The sequence below is a fragment of the Salmo salar genome, chromosome ssa01 (genome assembly GCF_905237065.1).
Source record: "Salmo salar chromosome ssa01, Ssal_v3.1, whole genome shotgun sequence".
NCBI classification, from domain to species: domain Eukaryota; kingdom Metazoa; phylum Chordata; class Actinopteri; order Salmoniformes; family Salmonidae; genus Salmo; species Salmo salar.
Window position 1 is genome coordinate 5,597,241 of NC_059442.1, and position 18,392 is coordinate 5,615,632.

The 18,392-nt window shown below is 45.5% G+C and overlaps 1 protein-coding gene across 3 annotated transcripts in view; it reads right to left on the reverse strand.

Annotated features, from left to right (window-relative positions):
* Nucleotides 1-15,389, reverse strand: part of actn1 (actinin, alpha 1) — a 130,441-nt gene extending 115,052 nt beyond the window's left edge. For 2 of the 3 annotated variants that reach the window (XM_014192851.2, XM_014192931.2), the window contains exon 1: nt 14,939-15,389. In XM_014192851.2, coding sequence (XP_014048326.1) covers nt 14,939-15,055 — 117 coding nt within the window. In that variant the 5' untranslated portion in view covers nt 15,056-15,389. The remainder of the gene's footprint in view (nt 1-14,938) is intronic. The other variant, XM_014192775.2, reaches the window with a different exon arrangement.
* Nucleotides 15,390-18,392: the final 3,003 nt, after the last annotated feature.

Sequence of the window (18,392 nt, forward strand, 5' to 3'; positions counted from 1 at the left end):
GCGCCACTCGGAAGACCAACGGGTTCATAATGACCGAGCCTGGGGCCGAGTGGTGTGTGTGTGTGTGGGGGGGAGGGGATCTGTGTGTAGGCAATCTGTCTGCATGTTTCCAGGATTTTTTTCCAGCACTACATGGAAACAGCATAGTTGGCGCTTTCACTGACTAATGTTATCAATTACAATCAGGACATGTTTATGTGCACAACACGTGGGGCTCCAAAGTAGGCAGAGCTTTATATGCATCTCTGTGTGTGGAGTAAAGGTGGTCTAGGATTCTTTTTCCCCTGGTTGCACATGTGACATGCTGGTAAAAATTTGGTAAAACTGAATTTAAATTTGCCTGCATTTAAAATCCCCGGCCACTAGGAGCACCGCGTCTGGGTGAGCATTTTCTTCTTTGCTTATGGCCTTATAGAGTTGGTTGAGAGCGGTGTCAGTGCCAGCTTCGCTTTGTGGTGGTAAATAGACGGCTACGAATAATATAGATAAGAACTCTCTTGGTAGATAGTGTGGTCTACAGCTTATCATAGTGAACCTAACACGCGAACAAAATGGAGGTTTTTGGACATAAAGATGAAGTTTATCGAACAAAACAAACATTTATTGTTGAACTGGGGTTCCTGGGAGTGCATTCTGATTAAGATCATTAAAGGTAAGTGAATATTTATAATACTATATCTGAGTTTTGAGTCCAAGATGGCTGGTTTCTGCTTGGCTTGATGGCTGAGCGCCGTACTCAGATTATTGAAAACGTGTGCTTTCGCCGTGAAGCTTTTTTTAAATCTGACACAGCGGTTGCATTAAGGAGACATTTATCTATAATTCTTTCATTAACTGTTGAATATTTTATCAACGTTTATGATGAGTATTTCTGTAAATTGATGTGGCTCTCTGCAAAATCACCGGAAGTTTTGGTGGCAAAACATTTTCTGAACATCACGCGCCAATGTAAAATGGGTTTTTTGGATATAAACATTAACTTTATCAAACAAAACATGCATGAATTGTGAAACATTGAGTCCTGGGAGTGTCATCTGATGAAGCTCATCAAAGGTTAGTGATTAATTTTAGCTGTATTTCTGGTTTTTGTGACGCCTCTCCTTACTTGGAAAATGGCCGTTTTGGCTTTTCTTGTTTAGGTGATGTCCTAACATAATCTAATGTTGTAAAGCCTTTTTGAAATCGGACACTGTGGTTAGATTAACGAGAATCTTATCTTTAAAATGATGTATAATACTTGTATGTGTGAGAAATTTGAATTATGAGATTTTAGTTTTTTGAATTTGGCGATATTTCACTGGCTGTTGTCAAATCGATCGCGCTAACGGGCCACTAAGAGGTTTTAAATAAGGCCCCTGGACAGACCTTGAGGTTGGATTGGTTGAATACCTATACCCCCTGTACGGCATGCAGTGCTTATTACTACTGATATTTAAGACTTTCAGCACTTATTTTCACTTTTGTTTCTATATTTCATTTCTTCGGGTACTGCGGGGTCTTCCTACCACAGTGACAAATGACTCCTCATATTGGACCACTGCGCTCCTCTTGCACTCTGGTGATTATAAAATAGAACCCTAATCTTAAATCTAAACCCTACCTCGAATTTTAGCTCCTAACCCTAACCTTAAGCTCCGCATTCTGTCCTCTAACCTTAAACCCTAATTCTAACCTTAACCTTCGCATCAAGGGCCCAACCCTAACCCCTAACCCAACCCCTACCCTCTAACTCTAACCCCTAAACCCTAGCCTCTAACTCTAACCCCTAAACCCTAGCCTCTAACCATAACCCCTAACCTTAACATCAAGGGCCCTAACCCCTAACCCTAGCCTCTAACCCTAACCCCTAAACCCTAGACTCTAACCCAGCCTCTAACACTCCTCTCTCTTTGGAGCGGATAAATGACTAAAACACGTCGTTTTATGAGTCTTATTTCTTTTGAAACTTCCATTTCTCCTTTTGTTTTCTTTCAGTTTAATTTCTCTTCATTGTAAATGTATTTGTTGGCTTTTTTTTGTCATAAAAAATGGAGTATGATGACCTGTGGCTACTCAACACCGTTTGGGTTAATATTCCCCTTACCTAACCCTAACCTGGGTGAGTCTCAAATGGCATCCTATTCACTATAGGCCCACAGGGCCCTGGTCCAAAGTAGTGCAGTATATAGGGAATAGGGTGCCATTTGGGACTAAATCCATAAATCTCTCTTTTAGTATACAGAGAACGGACCCAAGTTCAGGACTGTAATGTCAGCCAGATTAGTGTTTTTACTGAGCAGAGAGCTTGCCTTGCTATTTCCTTCAGGCTCAGACTCAGCCATGGCTGGAATGCAATGAACAATCATTTATCCTGGAATTTAATGGACTGTGGAATCAATTCAAACCTTATCTTCCCCATAGCACAAAGGAGACAGGTTGGGCTGGGGAATGTAGGAGGTGCCAAGGCTGCAGAGGAAGAAGGGACGGGGCTTGGAGGGAGGGGGCTTACTGGTAGGCAGCAGGGGCAAATTGAAGGTACAACAACTCAGTCGTTTCCTTATAAGGACAAGCCTGGACAAATTATCCCTCAGCAACCAGTCAGTCAGTCAATCAGCCAGTCATCCAGCCAGCCCTTCTGTAAACACCTGCACTCACCACAGCCCTGGTTACAGCTACACAGGAAGTCTATTCTAGACGATGACATTAGGAATCTGTAGATGGAAATACAGAGAGGTACCGAGACAGAGATTTAAACTCAGCATAAAAAAAGAGAACACCCCTTTTTACAGGACCCTGTCTTTCAAAGATAATTCTTAAAAAATCAAAATAACTTCACAGATCTTCATTGTAAAGGGTTTAAACACTGTTTCCCCATGCTTGTTCAATGAACCATAAACAATTAATGAACATGCACCTGTGAAACGGTCGTTAAGACACTAACAGCTTACAGATGGTAGGCAATTAAGGTCACAGTTATGAAAAGTTAGGACACCAAAGAGGCCTTTCTACCGACTCTGAAAAACACCAAAAGAAAGATGCCCAGGGTCCCTGCTCATCTGCGTGAACGTGCCTTAGGCATGCTGCAAGGAGGCATGACGACTGCAGATGTGGCCAGGGCAGTAAATTACAATGTCCGTACTGTGAGACGCCTAAGACAGCACTACAGGGAGACAGGACGGACAGCTGATCGTCCTCGCAGTGGCAGACCAAGTGTAACAACACCTGCAGTGTCTCCTGACCCCTCCTGTCTCAGCCTCCAGTATTTATGCTGCAGTAGTTTATGTGTCGGGAGGCTAGGGTCAGTCTGTTATATCTGGAGTATTTCTCCTGTCTTATCCGGTGTCCTTTGTGAATTTAAGTATGCTCTCTCTAATTCTCTTTCTTTCTTTCCTTTCTTTCTCTCTCTCTTTCGGAGGACCTGAGCCCTAGGACCATGCCTCAGGACTACCTGGCCTGATGACTCCTTGCTGTCCCCAGTCCACCTTGTCGTGCTGCTGCTCCAGTTTCAAATGTTCTGTCTGCGGCTATAGAACCCTGACCTCTTCACCGGACGTGCTACCTGTCCCAGACCTGCTGTTTTCAACTCTCTAGAGACAGCAGGAGAGGTAGAGATACTCTGAATGATCGGCTATGAAAAGCCAACTGACATTTACTCTTGAGGTGCTGAACCACTGTGATTATTATTTGAACCTGCTGGTCATCTATGGACATTTGAACATCTTGGTCATGTTCTGTTATAATCTCCACCCAGCACAGCCAGAAGAGGACAGGCCACCCCTCATAGCCTGGTTCCTCTCTAGGTTTCTTCCTAGGTTCTAGCCTTTCTAGGGAGTTTTTCCTAGCCACTGTGCTTCTACACCTGCTTGGGGTTTTAGGCTGGGTTTCTGTACAGCACTTTGAGACATCAGCTGATGTAAGAAGGGCCTAAAAAAATAAATTTGATTGATTGCACAGGATCGGTACATCCGAACATCACACCTGCGGGACAGGTACAGGATGGCAACAACAACTGCCCGAGATACACCAGGAACGCACAATCCCTCCATCAGTGCTCAGACTGTCTAATAGGCTGGGCTGAGGGCTTGTAGGCCTGTTGTAAGGCAGGTCCTCACCAGACATCACTGGCAACAACGTCGCCTATGGGCACAAACCCACTGTCACTGGACCAGACAGGACTGGCAAAAAGTGCTCTTCACTGACGAGTCGCGGTTTTGTCTCACCAGGGGTGATGGTCGGATTCGTGTTTATCGTCGAAGGAATGAGCGTTACACCAAGGTCTGTACTCTGGAGCGGGATCGATTTGGAGGTGGAGGGTCCGTCATGGTCTGGGGTGGTGTGTCACAGCATCATCGGACTGAGCTTGTTGTCATTGCAGGCAATCTCAATGCTGTGCATTACAGGGAAGACATCCTCCTCCCTCATGTGGTACCCTTCCTGCAGGCTCACCCTGACATGACCCTCCAGCATGACAATGCCACCAGCCATATTGCTCGTTCTGTGCATGATTTCCTGCAAGACAGGAATGTCAGTGTTCTGCCATGGCCAGCGAAGAGCCCGGATCTCAATCCCATTGAGCACGTCTGGGACCTGTTGGATCGGAGGGTGAGGGCTAGGACCATCCCCCCCAGAAATGTCTGAGAACTTGCAGGTGCCTTGGTGGAAGAGTGGGGTAACATCTCACAGCACGAACTGGAAAATCGGGTGCAGTCCATGAGGAGGAGATGCACTGCAATACTTAATGCAGCTGGTGGCCACACCAGATATTGACTTACTTTTGATTTTGACCACCCCTTTGTTCAGGGACACATTATTCAATTTCTGTTAGTCACATGTCTGTGGAACTTGTTCAGTTTATGTCTCAGTGGATGAATCTTGTTATGTTCATACAAATATTTACACATGTTAAGTTTCCTGAAAATAAACTCAGTTGACAGTGAGAGGACGTTTCTTTTTTTGCTGAGTTTATATACCCTCTAACATATATATCAACAAATTGGCGAGGGCACTAGAACAGCCTGCAGCACCCGGCCCTCACCCTACTAGAATCTGAACTCAAATGTCTACTGTTTGCTGATGATCTGATGCTTCTGTCCCCAACCAAGAAGGGCCTACAGCAGCACCTAGATCTTCTGCACAGATTCTGTCAGACCTGGGCCCTGTCAGACCTGGGCCCTGTCAGACCTGGGCCCTGTCAGACCTGGGCCCTGTCAGACCTGGGCCCTGACAGTAAATCTCAGTAAGACCAAAATAATGGCGTTCCAAAAAAGTTTCCAGGACCACAAATACAAATTCCATCTAGACACCGTTTCCCAAGAACACACAAAAAAAACTATATATACCTCGGCCTAAACATCAGCGCCACAGGTAACTTCCACAAAAGCTGTGAATGATCTGAGAGACAAGGCAAGAAGGGTCTTCTATACCATCAAAAGGAACGTAAAATTCTACATACCAATTAGGATCTGGCTAAAAATACTTGAATCAGTTATGGAACCCATTGCCCTTTATGGTTGTGAGGTCTGGGGTCCGCTCACCAACCAAGAATTCACAAAATGGGACAAACACCAAATTGAGACTCTGTATGCAGAATTCTGCAAAAATGTCCTCCTTGTACAACCTAAAACACCTAATAATGCATGCAGAGCAGAATTAGGCCGATACCCGCTAATTATCAAAATCCAGAAGAGAGACATTAAATTCTACAACCACCTAAAAGGAAGCGATTCCCAAACCTTCCATAACAAAGCCCTCACCTACAGAGAGATGAACCTGGAGAAGAGTCCCCTAAGCAAGCTGGTCCTGGGGCTCTGTTCACAAACACAAACAGACCCCACAGAGCCCCAGGACAGCAACACAATTAGACCCAACCAAATCATGAGAAAACTAAAAGATAATTACTTGACACATTAGAAAGAATTAACAAAAAACAGAGCAAACTAGAATGCTATTTGGCCCTAAACAGAGAGAACACAGTGGCAGAATACCTGACCACTGTGACTGACCCAAACTTAAGGAAAGCTTTGACTATGTACAGACTCAGTGAGCATAGCCTTGCTATTGAGAAAGGCCGCCGTAGGCAGACCTGGCTCTCAAGAGAAGACCATGAGGTGGAAACTGAGCTGCACTTCAAAACCTCCTGCCAAATGTATGACCATATTAGAGACACATATTTCCCTCAGATTACGCAGATCCACAAAGAATTAAAAAACAAATCCAATTTTGATAAACTCACATATCTATTGGGTGAAATATCAGTGTGCCATCAACGCAGCAAGATTTGTGACCTGTTGCCACAAGAAAAGGGCAACCAGTGAAAAACAAACACCATTGTAAATACAACCCATATTTATGCTTATTTATTCTCCCTTTTGTACTTTAACTATTTGCACATCATTACAACACTGTATATAGATATAAAATTACATTTAAAATGTCTCTATTCCTTTGGAACTTCTGTGAGTGTAATGTTTACTGTTAATTTTTATTGTTTATTTCACTTTTGTTTATTATCTACCTCACTTGCTTTGGCAATGTTAACATATTTTCCCCATGCCTATAAGATAGAGAAGGGAAGGAGAGAGAAAAGAGGGAGGGAGAGAAAGAGAGTTGGGTAGGGCGAGAGAGAGAGAGAGAATGAAACTAAGGTGTCATTAAGTTTTAATCATATATATATATAAGTATCTACTACAAAGATATTTTTCTACAGTCTTATTTCAGTATTGTAAGTCCCAACAGAACTTTCAATGGGGGACTTTTATTTTGAAGGCGAACCGCAAACTCCACTACACGCCGAGGATGACGGTGACCATAGCAACGGAGTAAACAAATGTTTTCCACGTGTGAAATTGCCATAAGCATGCATAAAAAGCAGTTACAGGCAACAGAAGTTAGAAAACAATGAGTTTTATTGTTAGACATGACTCTGTGTAAACCTACAATGTTAGCCAACTAACTAGCTGATCTGTTAGAACCAATGAAAAGGTGTGGCCCGCCCACAGCCGACCCCGCCCCCATGTGCCTCAGAGAGGGGTACTTGGAGAGGAGAGGCATTTACAGATAAGGAGATCTGGAGAGAGAGCCTTTATACCCGAAGGGGGGGGGTCAAGTTCAGACATGCTTTGTCAACAACAATATATCCCTCAGTCAGAAAAACAACCCTGGTAGAGGAAACCATAGACATTCAATTACTAGAGGGGCTGTGTCATAAAGCCCTCAAAAGTTCCAGAATGGGGTGAAAAATGGCAGCCATCTTGTTCAGGGATTAATCTAAAAAACAGTCTAAATGGCAGTAGAGTCATAAGTGATGCATTTCCTGCTTTTACTGATCCAGCATGCTCCCATCCCTCCCAGCGTGCTCCCATCCCTCCCAGCGTGCTCCCACCCCTCCCAGCGTGCTCCCAACATGCTCCCATCCCTCCCAGCGTGCTCCCATCCCTCCCAGCATGCTCCCACCCCTCCCAACGTGCTCCCACCCCTCCCAGCGTGCTCCCATCCCTCCCAGCGTGCTCCCATCCCTCCCAACGTGCTCCCACCCCTCCCAGCATGCTCCCACCCCTCCCAACGTGCTCCCACCCCTCCCAGCATGCTCCCATCCCTCCCAGCGTGCTCCCACCCCTCCCAGCGTGCTCCCAACATGCTCCCATCCCTCCCAGCGTGCTCCCATCCCTCCCAGCATGCTCCCACCCCTCCCAACGTGCTCCCACCCCTCCCAGCGTGCTCCCATCCCTCCCAGCGTGCTGCCATCCCTCCCAGCGTGCTCCCATCCCTCCCAGCGTGCTCCCACCCCTCCCAGCGTGCTCCCATCCCTCCCGCCGTGCTCCCACCCCTCCCAGTGTGCTCCCATCCCTCCCAGCGTGCTCCCATCCCTCCCAGCGTACTCCCACCCCTCCCAGCGTGCTCCCATCCCTCCCACTGTGCTCCCGCCGTGCTCCCATCCCTCCCAGCGTGCTCCCATCCCTCCCAGTGTGCTCCCATCCCTCCCAGTGTGCTCCCATCCCTCCCAGCGTGCTCCCATCCCTCCCAGCGTGCTCCCATCCCTCCCAGCGTGCTCCCATCCCTCCCAGCGTGCTCCCATCCCTCCCAGTGTGCTCCCATCCCTCCCACCGTGCTCCCACCCCTCCCAGCGTGCTCCTATTCCATAATGTTTTTAGTCTAGTCAGAGCTCCACACAATAACCCACTTCTCTCTCTCTCTCTCTCTTTGTGTCCTCACATTCAGAAACACATGATACAATTAGGAATCTGGTGATGTGTGACCATACAGCAGTCAAGCCACTGAGGAGGGATGAGCCCTGAGTGGTCCTCCCCCCACCCAAAACACAAACTCCATCAGAGTATGAGTCCACTCACTCAAAACACAAACTCCATCAGAGTGTGAATCCACTCACTCAAAACACAAACTCCATCAGAGTATGAGTCCACTCACCCAAAACACAAACTCCATCAGAGTATGAGTCCACTCACTCAAAACACAAACTCCATCAGAGTATGACTCCACTCACTCAAAACACAAACTCCATCAGAGTATGACTCCACTCACCCAAAACACAAACTCCATCAGAGTATGAGTCCACTCACTCAAAACACAAACTCCATCAGAGTATGAGTCCACTCACTCAAAACACAAACTCCATCAGAGTATGAGTCCACTCACTCAAAACACAAACTCCATCAGAGTATGACTCCACTCACTGTTTATGTTTTGGTTGTCATATGATTTGTTGTCATTCCTTCCCAACTACTGATATATCACTCGAATCAAGTGCTAGTCTGAACTCTCACCGGATGCCTTTTGTCCCATTGTTTACATGTCTGTGGGCGGCCGAGGCCTCTCTCTCTCTCTCGGTCTGCTGATGTGATATGAAAGTAGTGGGATTTATGTTTCCAGAACCGTAGCGCAGTTGAGAATCGATTCACGTTTTAGATGGAGTATTTTGATTGTTTTTGGCTTCGAGAACCAATTTGCCCTTGAAACAGAACATGTAAGGTCCTTGGACTAAGGAGTGACGTTAGGCCCCTCTAGTCCAATACTGGGTTATGGTTTAGCGAACCAAATCATCAGTCCTAGCTTGCTATTATGAACATCGAGTTCAACAATGACAATTATATTTTCTATTTCACATTTTCTTTCAAAAGGCAGCTCTAACATAGAACATGTAAGAATTAACTATAGCCATTCAATTCTACCGTGCTGATATACCGTGGGTTATAGGGAAATAACACACGCTCTAGAATGCCCTTCAAGCCAATCAAAAAGGAGTATTCAACAATGCCATGGTATAAACAGCTATGACGCATCGCATTACAACTTGGTCTAGTTTATATACATCACCTCTACTGTAAATCCTTGTTTGGTCTAGTTTATATATATCACCTCTACTGTAAATCCTTGTTTGGTCTAGTTTATATACATCACCTCTACTGTAAATCCTTGTTTGGTCTAGTTTATATATATCACCTCTACTGTAAATCCTTGTTTGGTCTAGTATATATATATCACCTCTACTGTAAATCCTTGTTTGGTCTAGTTTATATATATCACCTCTACTGTAAATCCTTGTTTGGTCTAGTTTATATATATCACCTCTACTGTAAATCCTTGTTTGGTCTAGTTTATATATATCACCTCTACTGTAAATCCTTGTTTGGTCTAGTTTATATATATCACCTCTACTGTAAATCCTTGTTTGGTCTAGTTTATATATATCACCTCTACTGTAAATCCTTGTTTGGTCTAGTTTATATATATCACCTCTACTGTAAATCCTTGTTTGGTCTAGTTTATATATATCACCTCTACTGTAAATCCTTGTTTGGTCTAGTTTATATATATCACCTCTACTGTAAATCCTTGTTTGGTCTAGTTTATATATATCACCTCTACTGTAAATCCTTGTTTGGTCTAGTTTATATATATCACCTCTACTGTAAATCCTTGTTTGGTCTAGTTTATATATATCACCTCTACTGTAAATCCTTGTTTGGTCTAGTTTATATATATCACCTCTACTGTAAATCCTTGTTTGGTCTAGTTTATATACATCACCTCTACTGTAAATCCTTGTTTGGTCTAGTTTATATATATCACCTCTACTGTAAATCCTTGTTTGGTCTAGTTTATATATATCACCTCTACTGTAAATCCTTGTTTGGTCTAGTTTATATATATCACCACTACTGTAAATCCTTGTTTGGTCTAGTTTATATATATCACCTCTACTGTAAATCCTTTTTTGGTCTAGTTTATATATATCACCTCTACTGTAAATCCTTGTTTGGTCTAGTTTATATATATCACCTCTACTGTAAATCCTTGTTTGGTCTAGTTTATATATATCACCTCTACTGTAAATCCTTGTTTGGTCTAGTTTATATATATCACCTCTACTGTAAATCCTTGTTTGGTCTAGTTTATATATATCACCTCTACTGTAAATCCTTGTTTGGTCTAGTTTATATACATCACCTCTACTGTAAATCCTTGTTTGGTCTAGTTTATATATATATCACCTCTACTGTAAATCCTTGTTTGGTCTAGTTTATATACATCACCTCTACTGTAAATCCTTGTTTGGTCTAGTTTATATATATCACCTCTACTGTAAATCCTTGTTTGGTCTAGTTTATATATATCACCTCTACTGTAAATCCTTGTTTGGTCTAGTTTATATACATCACCTCTACTGTAAATCCTTGTTTGGTCTAGTTTATATATATCACCTCTACTGTAAATCCTTGTTTGGTCTAGTTTATATATATCACCTCTACTGTAAATCCTTGTTTGGTCTAGTTTATATATATCACCTCTACTGTAAATCCTTGTTTGGTCTAGTTTATATACATCACCTCTACTGTAAATCCTTGTTTGGTCACCTCTACTGAAAGGCACATCCTGTAAATATCTAAGGAACATCTTGTCATAAACTAGGAACATGGCTTGAGGGTTTATTTAGTGGTCCCTTCCTTTGCTCTAAACAAACTGTCATATAATTTAATTAAAGGGCTAGCAACAGTACAGGTAGTATCATAACTACTCCAACAGCACCAACTGATGTAGTCAGTGTCTCCAGAAGAGATTATCTTGAGGTAGGCAGACAAGCTTGTGCTAGTTGTTGTCTCCCAGCATCTGTAATAATTTACGTGCGACCCGTAACCTCGCATACGACAGCCGCCCCGGTGCTCTCGCCGGTAGCCGTCTGGTGGTGACGGCATAATTCAGTTAACTAGAAGAACCTGAAGCTTTCCAAGCAGAAAGCAAAAAAAATAAAAAATGAGGAAAGGAAAATGCTTTTTCCAACTGCTGCTGCATGAGAAAGGGGGCTGATTATTACCATTTTAGGGCACGTTCGCTCACATCCAAGCCCTACCCTTCTAACCGCACTACTTACTCAGATTCCACCCCATTTTCCTCCCTCTTTTTTCAATGCAAAAAAAAAAATAATTAAAAAAATAATGTGGGAGAGAAAAAGAGAGAGAGCTCAAATTGTATGAGCAAACTTTTTTTTTCATCCATTCTCGATATACTTTCACTACTTTAACGACTCCATAGCGAAGTCTTGTCCAGTCATACTTGGGTAAATAACTCTGATCTGAACCAAACACTCCCCTTACAAAAAAAAAGATAGCAGTTTTGAAACTGCAGTAAAAGTGCAGTAACTGCAGTAACTGCAGTAAAAGTGCAGTAACTGCAGTCGACTGTGGTATTTTGGACGCAGTAATAACTGCACTGTAACTTCAGTTACACTGCAAAAGTAGTGCAGCAAAATAACGTGTCATTTTGGATGCATGATTTATAGTGTACTGCAGTTATATCAATTATATTATAGGTTTATCAAGCCAATGTATTTTTATTTAACCTTTATTTACCTAGGCAAGTCAGTTAAGAACACATTCTTATTTTCAATGACGGCCTAAAACACTAACCGTATCATCAACACTAACAAAACAAGTATGTTCTGATATAGTATGCCTGAATCATCACAGACCATTATAATAGGGTTGACATCAGCAGAAATGAGGCGGATAGGAAGGTCTACAATAGAAGGAGAGGAGACGGGGAAGAGGAGAGGGAAGAGGAGACGGGAAGAGGAGAGGGAAGAGGAGAGGGAAGAGGAGAGGGAAGAGGAGACGGGAAGAGGAGAGGGAAGAGGAGAGGGAAGAGGAGACGGGGAAGAGGAGAGGGAAGAGGAGAGGGAAGAGGAGACGGGGAGAGGGAAGAGGAGAGGGAAGAGGAGACGGGAAGAGGAGAGGGAAGAGGAGACGGGGAAGAGGAGACGGGAAGAGGAGACGGGGAAGAGGAGACGGGAAGGGGAGACGGGGAGAGGAGACGGGAAGAGGAGAGGGGGAAGAGGAGACGGGGAAGAGGAGAGGGAAGAGGAGAGGGAAGAGGAGAGGGAAGAGGAGACGGGAAGAGGAGACGGGGAAGAGGAGACGGGAAGAGGAGACGGGAAGAGGAGAGGGGAAGAGGAGACGGGGAGAGGAGACGGGAAGAGGAGACGGGGAGAGGAGACGGGAAGAGGAGACGGGAAGAGGAGACGGGAAGAGGAGAGGGAAGAGGAGAGGGAAGAGGAGACGGGAAGAGGAGAGGGAAGAGGAGAGGGAAGAGGAGAGGGAAGAGGAGACGGGGAGGAGGAGACGGGAAGAGGAGAGGGTAGAGGAGAGGGTAGAGGAAACGGGAAGAGGAGACGGGGAGAGGAGAGGGAAGAGGAGACAGGAAGAGGAGAGGGTAGAGGAGAGGGTAGAGGAAACGGGAAGAGGAGACGGGGAGAGGAGAGGGAAGAGGAGAGGGAAGAGGAGACGGGAAGAGGAGACAGGAAGAGGAGAGGGTAGAGGAGAGGGTAGAGGAAAACGGGAAGAGGAGACGGGGAGAGGAGAGGGAAGAGGAGACGGGGAGAGGAGACGGGGAGAGGAGAGGGTAGAGGTAACGGGAAGAGGAGACAGGAAGAGGAGAGGGAAGAGGAGAGGGTAGAGGAGAGGGGAGGGGAGAGGAAACGGGAAGAGGAGACGGGGAGAGGAGAGGGTAGAGGAGAGGGAAGAGGAGAGGGAAGAGGAGAGGATAGAGGTAACGGGAAGAGGAGACAGGAAGAGGAGAGGGAAGAGGAGACGGGGAGAGGAGACGGGGAGAGGAGAGGGAAGAGGAGACGGGAAGAGGAGACGGGAAGAGGAGACGGGAAGAGGAGAGGGTAGAGGAAACGGGAAGAGGAGACGGGGAGAGGAGAGGGAAGAGGAGACGGGAAGAGGAGACGGGGAGAGGAGAGGGAAGAGGAGACGGGAAGAGGAGACAGGAAGAGGAGAGGGTAGAGGAGAGGGAAGAGGAGAGGGTAGAGGAGAGGGTAGAGGAGAGGGAAGGGAGACGGGAAGAGGAGAGGGAAGAGGAGAGGGAAGAGGAGAGGGAAGAGGAGATGGGGAGGAGGAGACGGGAAGAGGAGAGGGTAGAGGAGAGGGTAGAGGAAACGGGAAGAGGAGACGGGGAGAGGAGAGGGAAGAGGAGAGGGGGAGAGGAGACGGGGAGAGGAGACAGGAAGAGGAGAGGGTAGAGGAGAGGGTAGAGGAGAGGGTAGAGGAAACGGGAAGAGGAGACGGGGAGAGGAGAGGGAAGAGGAGACGGGGAGAGGAGACGGGGAGAGGAGACAGGAAGAGGAGAGGGTAGAGGAGAGGGTAGAGGTAACGGGAAGAGGAGACAGGAAGAGGAGAGGGAAGAGGAGAGGGTAGAGGAGAGGGGAGGGGAGAGGAAACGGGAAGAGGAGACGGGGAGAGGAGAGGGTAGAGGAGAGGGAAGAGGAGAGGGAAGAGGAGAGGATAGAGGTAACGGGAAGAGGAGACAGGAAGAGGAGAGGGAAGAGGAGACGGGGAGAGGAGACGGGGAGAGGAGAGGGAAGAGGAGACGGGAAGAGGAGACGGGAAGAGGAGACGGGAAGAGGAGAGGGTAGAGGAAACGGGAAGAGGAGACGGGGAGAGGAGAGGGAAGAGGAGACGGGAAGAGGAGACGGGGAGAGGAGAGGGAAGAGGAGACGGGAAGAGGAGACAGGAAGAGGAGAGGGTAGAGGAGAGGGAAGAGGGAAGAGGAGAGGGTAGAGGAGAGGGTAGAGGAAACGGGAAGGAGACAGGAAGAGGAGAGGGGGAGGAGGAGACGGGAAGAGGAGACGGGAAGAGGAGAGGGTAGAGGAAACGGGAAGAGGAGACGGGGAGAGGAGACGGGAAGAGGAGAGGGAAGAGGAGAGGGAAGAGGAAACGGGAAGAGGAGACGGGAAGAGGAGACAGGAAGAGGAGAGGGTAGAGGAAACGGGAAGAGGAGATGGGAGAGGAGACGGGAAGAGGAGAGGGTAGAGGAAACGGGAAGAGGAAACGGGGAGAGGAGACAGGAAGAGGAGAGGGTAGAGGAAACGGGAAGAGGAGACAGGGCAGTTGAATGTAGGAGCGCATGTCTGACATCTGTTGCTCTGCGAGGTGGGCGGACTATTCCCAGGACTAATAGTTTTTCTAGGGGGGATGGGTATACGGGAGATTCGGCCACTCGTCCGGGCTACAGACAATATGCTGCTTCAATTACAGGCTAGCGGGCTGCTTTTACGCCTGATGATAAAACACAAATCCTTCACGTAATGTTTATGCTAGTCCAAATCTCCCACTGGTTCTAGTAGGCTAAACCCTTATTTAAACATTTAAAAAGTTGAGGAATTTTCCATTTTCAATAAAATATGTTTTTGTTGTTGCGTATCTAACTCTAAGTTTAATAAATGTATGCAAAAGGCATGGTCCGATATATTTTGGACAATAATAATGTTTCCAAATTCCAACCATCAGAGAGCTGTATCCATGTCCCAGTAGCCTACAGGTAGACTGACTGCTGGCTTTATGTTCCTCTGTGCAGCGTTCAGAGGTAGAGGCATTCAAACACCTTCACCCACCAGGAAAAGGACTCGGCGCTACATAGATCACACCGTCAAATGTATTCTATTCACCTTTCTCTGCTGCTTCTCCCACGCCGGGTCCAACAGCATATCCCGGTCCCAGTCATCTTCCTGAGGCATATAGTCGTTTTCATCTCCGTCGTACGGGTCCATGTCGAAAGTAGGCATGGATTATACCTCCTCGGGTTCCTGTGTTTTACCGGTACGGTACTAGGCGGTAGACCGGAGGTGATGTTGCAGCAGTATGTTGTTACCGTTTACCGCACGATCAAGACGGTGTGGATGAAATTAACGGTCCCCCGGGCTTCACTGTATCTCTCTTGCTGCTGACTCTCTTTTTCTCTCGCTCTCTATCTCTCTCTCCGCTAAACTCACACAAAAAAAACTCACCTTCTGTCTTTCTTTTTTCTATCCAACTATTTTTTTTCTTCCACCCACCGATCTAAAACGGGTAAGTAGGCAGGTCCTTGAACACTGGTGGCGAGAGAAGCAAAACTTTGCTGTAAAAAAAAAAATATTAAAAAAAGCTAAATAAAACGTCATTGGATACACAGGAATTCTATGGCCCTCCCACCACCAACAAGTCCAACATAATTGGCTGTAGCAGCTGTCAGTGCAGAGACTTAATGTAGGCTATGTAGATAGTATTAGTATACATTGGGTGTTGTTGACAATCGGATACTTCGATTCGATACATTCTAATGAGTTTCATGTAGTTTAAAACAATGCAAAATCTAGACATAAATGCGTAATGCGCGCAAATTCTAACAGCCGTATTAGGGTAATTTAGTCTGTGTATACCTACGCCAAAAGCGCACATCCCCCTCATCTACCTGTAGCTGGAGGTTACTTTCTATTTCAGAAGCCGCGTTTGCCACCTGGAAGTGGAGACCACACCCATCCTCCTCTTCAACTGTCAGAAAGAGATGGATCGGAGTTGCGCCATCTATGTAACTTGTTGACAGACAGACAGACAGACAGACAGACAGACAGACAGACAGACAGACAGACGTCATCTTGGCCAGGGGCCCCCAAACCTTTTCACCAAGGCCCTCCCTTCCAGCATTTGGGAAATGTTTTATTTCAGTAGCTAGGTTTCCATCCAATTGGTGACAGATTTTTATGCACATATTCTAAAATCTGCATAAAAACAATTTCTCACCAGAGATGTTTTTCCATCAAATTGACTTGTTTAATAAAAGGATGTGTGTGATGACATAGTGCACATAATAAAAGGATGTGTGTGATGACATAGTGCACATAATAAAAGGATGTGTGTGATGACAGTGCACATAATAAAAGGATGTGTGTGATGACATAGTGCACATAATAAAAGGATGTGTGTGATGACATAGTGCACATAATAAAAGGATGTGTGTGATGACATAGTGCACATAATAAAAGGATGTGTGTGATGACATAGTGCACATAATAAAAGGATGTGTGTGATGACATAGTGCACATAATAAAAGGATGTGTGTGATGACATAGTGCACATAATAAAAGGATGTGTGTGATGACAGTGCACATAATAACAACTTCTGTGGTTACATTTCCATGTACTAAATAAATAAAATACAAGTTAAATGGATTTCCATCTTATTTGACAACTTTACTGATGGGTTTGTCACAACAACAACAAAAACGTTGCATTGTATAGCCAGTGTGTCTAGTCTGGTATCAACACCTGGGCTCTAAGCCAACAGCTCACAGATAAAGTTTGGGTAAAGACTACATAATGAGATTATTGTGCACAAAAGAGCGTGATCCTTTTTATTTTTTTTTAAATGGCTGCCGAGCATCGATCATCATGTGACCAGAACAAGACCCTTGATATTTATTAGAAAGGAACCTTAAACTAATCACCGTGCACTTTCTCCACCCTGTGAAGTTCATCATAATTGATTTATTAATCTGTAGCCTAATAAACTGCATGGTCTGCTGAGTCATAGTGGGACAACATGTTATCACGTGACTCCAAGTTTACGTACACACTACCGTTCAAACGTTTGGGGTCACTTAGAAATGTCCTTGTTTTTGAAAGAAAAGCAATTTTTTTGGTCCATTAAAATAATATCAAATTGATCAGAAATACAGTGTAGACATTGTTAATATTGTAAATGACTATTGTAGCTGGAAACTGATGATTTTTAATGGAATATCTACAGAGGACCATTATCAGCAACCATCACTCCTGTGTTCCAATGGCACGTTGTGTTAGCTAATCAAAGTTTATAATTTTAAATGGCTAATTGATCATTAGAAAACCCTTTTGCAATTATGTTAGCGCAGCTGAAAACTGTTGTTCTGATTAAAGAAGCAATAAAACTGGCCTTCTTTACACTAGTTGAGTATCTGGAGCATCAGCATTTGTGGGTTCGATTACAGGCTCAAAATGGCCAGAAACAAATAACTTTCTTCTGAAACTCGTCAGTCTATGCTTGTTCTGAGAAATGAAGGCTATTCCATGTGAGAAATGGCCAAAAAACTGAAGATCTCGTACAACGCTGTGTACTACTCCCTTCACAGAACAGCACAAACTGGCTCTAATCAGAATAGAAAGAGGAGTGGGAGGCCCCGGTGCACAACTGAGCAAGAGGACAAGTACATTAGAGTGTCTAGTTTGAGAAACAGACGCCTCACAAGTCCTCAACTGGCAGCTTCATTAAATAGTACCCGCAAAACACCAGTCTCAACGTCAACAGTGAGAGACGACTCCGGGATGCTGGCCTTCTAGGCAGAGTTCCTCTGTCCAGTCTCAACAGTGAGAGACGACTCCGGGATGCTGGCCTTCTAGGCAGAGTTCCTCTGTCCAGTCTCAACAGTGAGAGACGACTCCGGGATGCTGGCCTTCTAGGCAGAGTTCCTCTGTCCAGTCTCAACGTCAACAGTGAAGAGGCGACTCCGGGATGCTGGCCTTCTAGGCAGAGTTCCTCTGTCCAGTCTCAACAGTGAGAGACGACTCCGGGATGCTGGCCTTCTAGGCAGAGTTCCTCTGTCCAGTCTCAACAGTGAGAGACGACTCCGGGATGCTGGCCTTCTAGGCAGAGTTCCTCTGTCCAGTCTCAACAGTGAGAGACGACTCCGGGATGCTGGCCTTCTAAGCAGAGTTCCTCTGTCCAGTCTCAACAGTGAGAGACGACTCCGGGATGCTGGCCTTCTAGGCAGAGTTGAAATAAAAAAAAGCCACATAAAAAGCCAACTTCAAGTTCCATGGTGTCCACACACACCCGCACAGCCGTGAAGAGGAAGCGCCTCTTCCCCCTCTGGAGGCTGAAAAGATTTGTCGTGGGCCCTCGGTTCCTCAAAAAGTTCTACAGCTGCACCATCGAGAGGATCTTGACCAAGCTGCATCACCGCTTGGTATGGAAAATGTACTGTCCTTGACCTCAAAGCGCTACATAAGGTGGTATGGACAACCCAGTGCATCACTTTGGCTGAGCTTCCTGCCATCCAGGACCTCTATACCAGGTGGTGTCAGAGGAAGGCCTTTACCCTGCCTTCA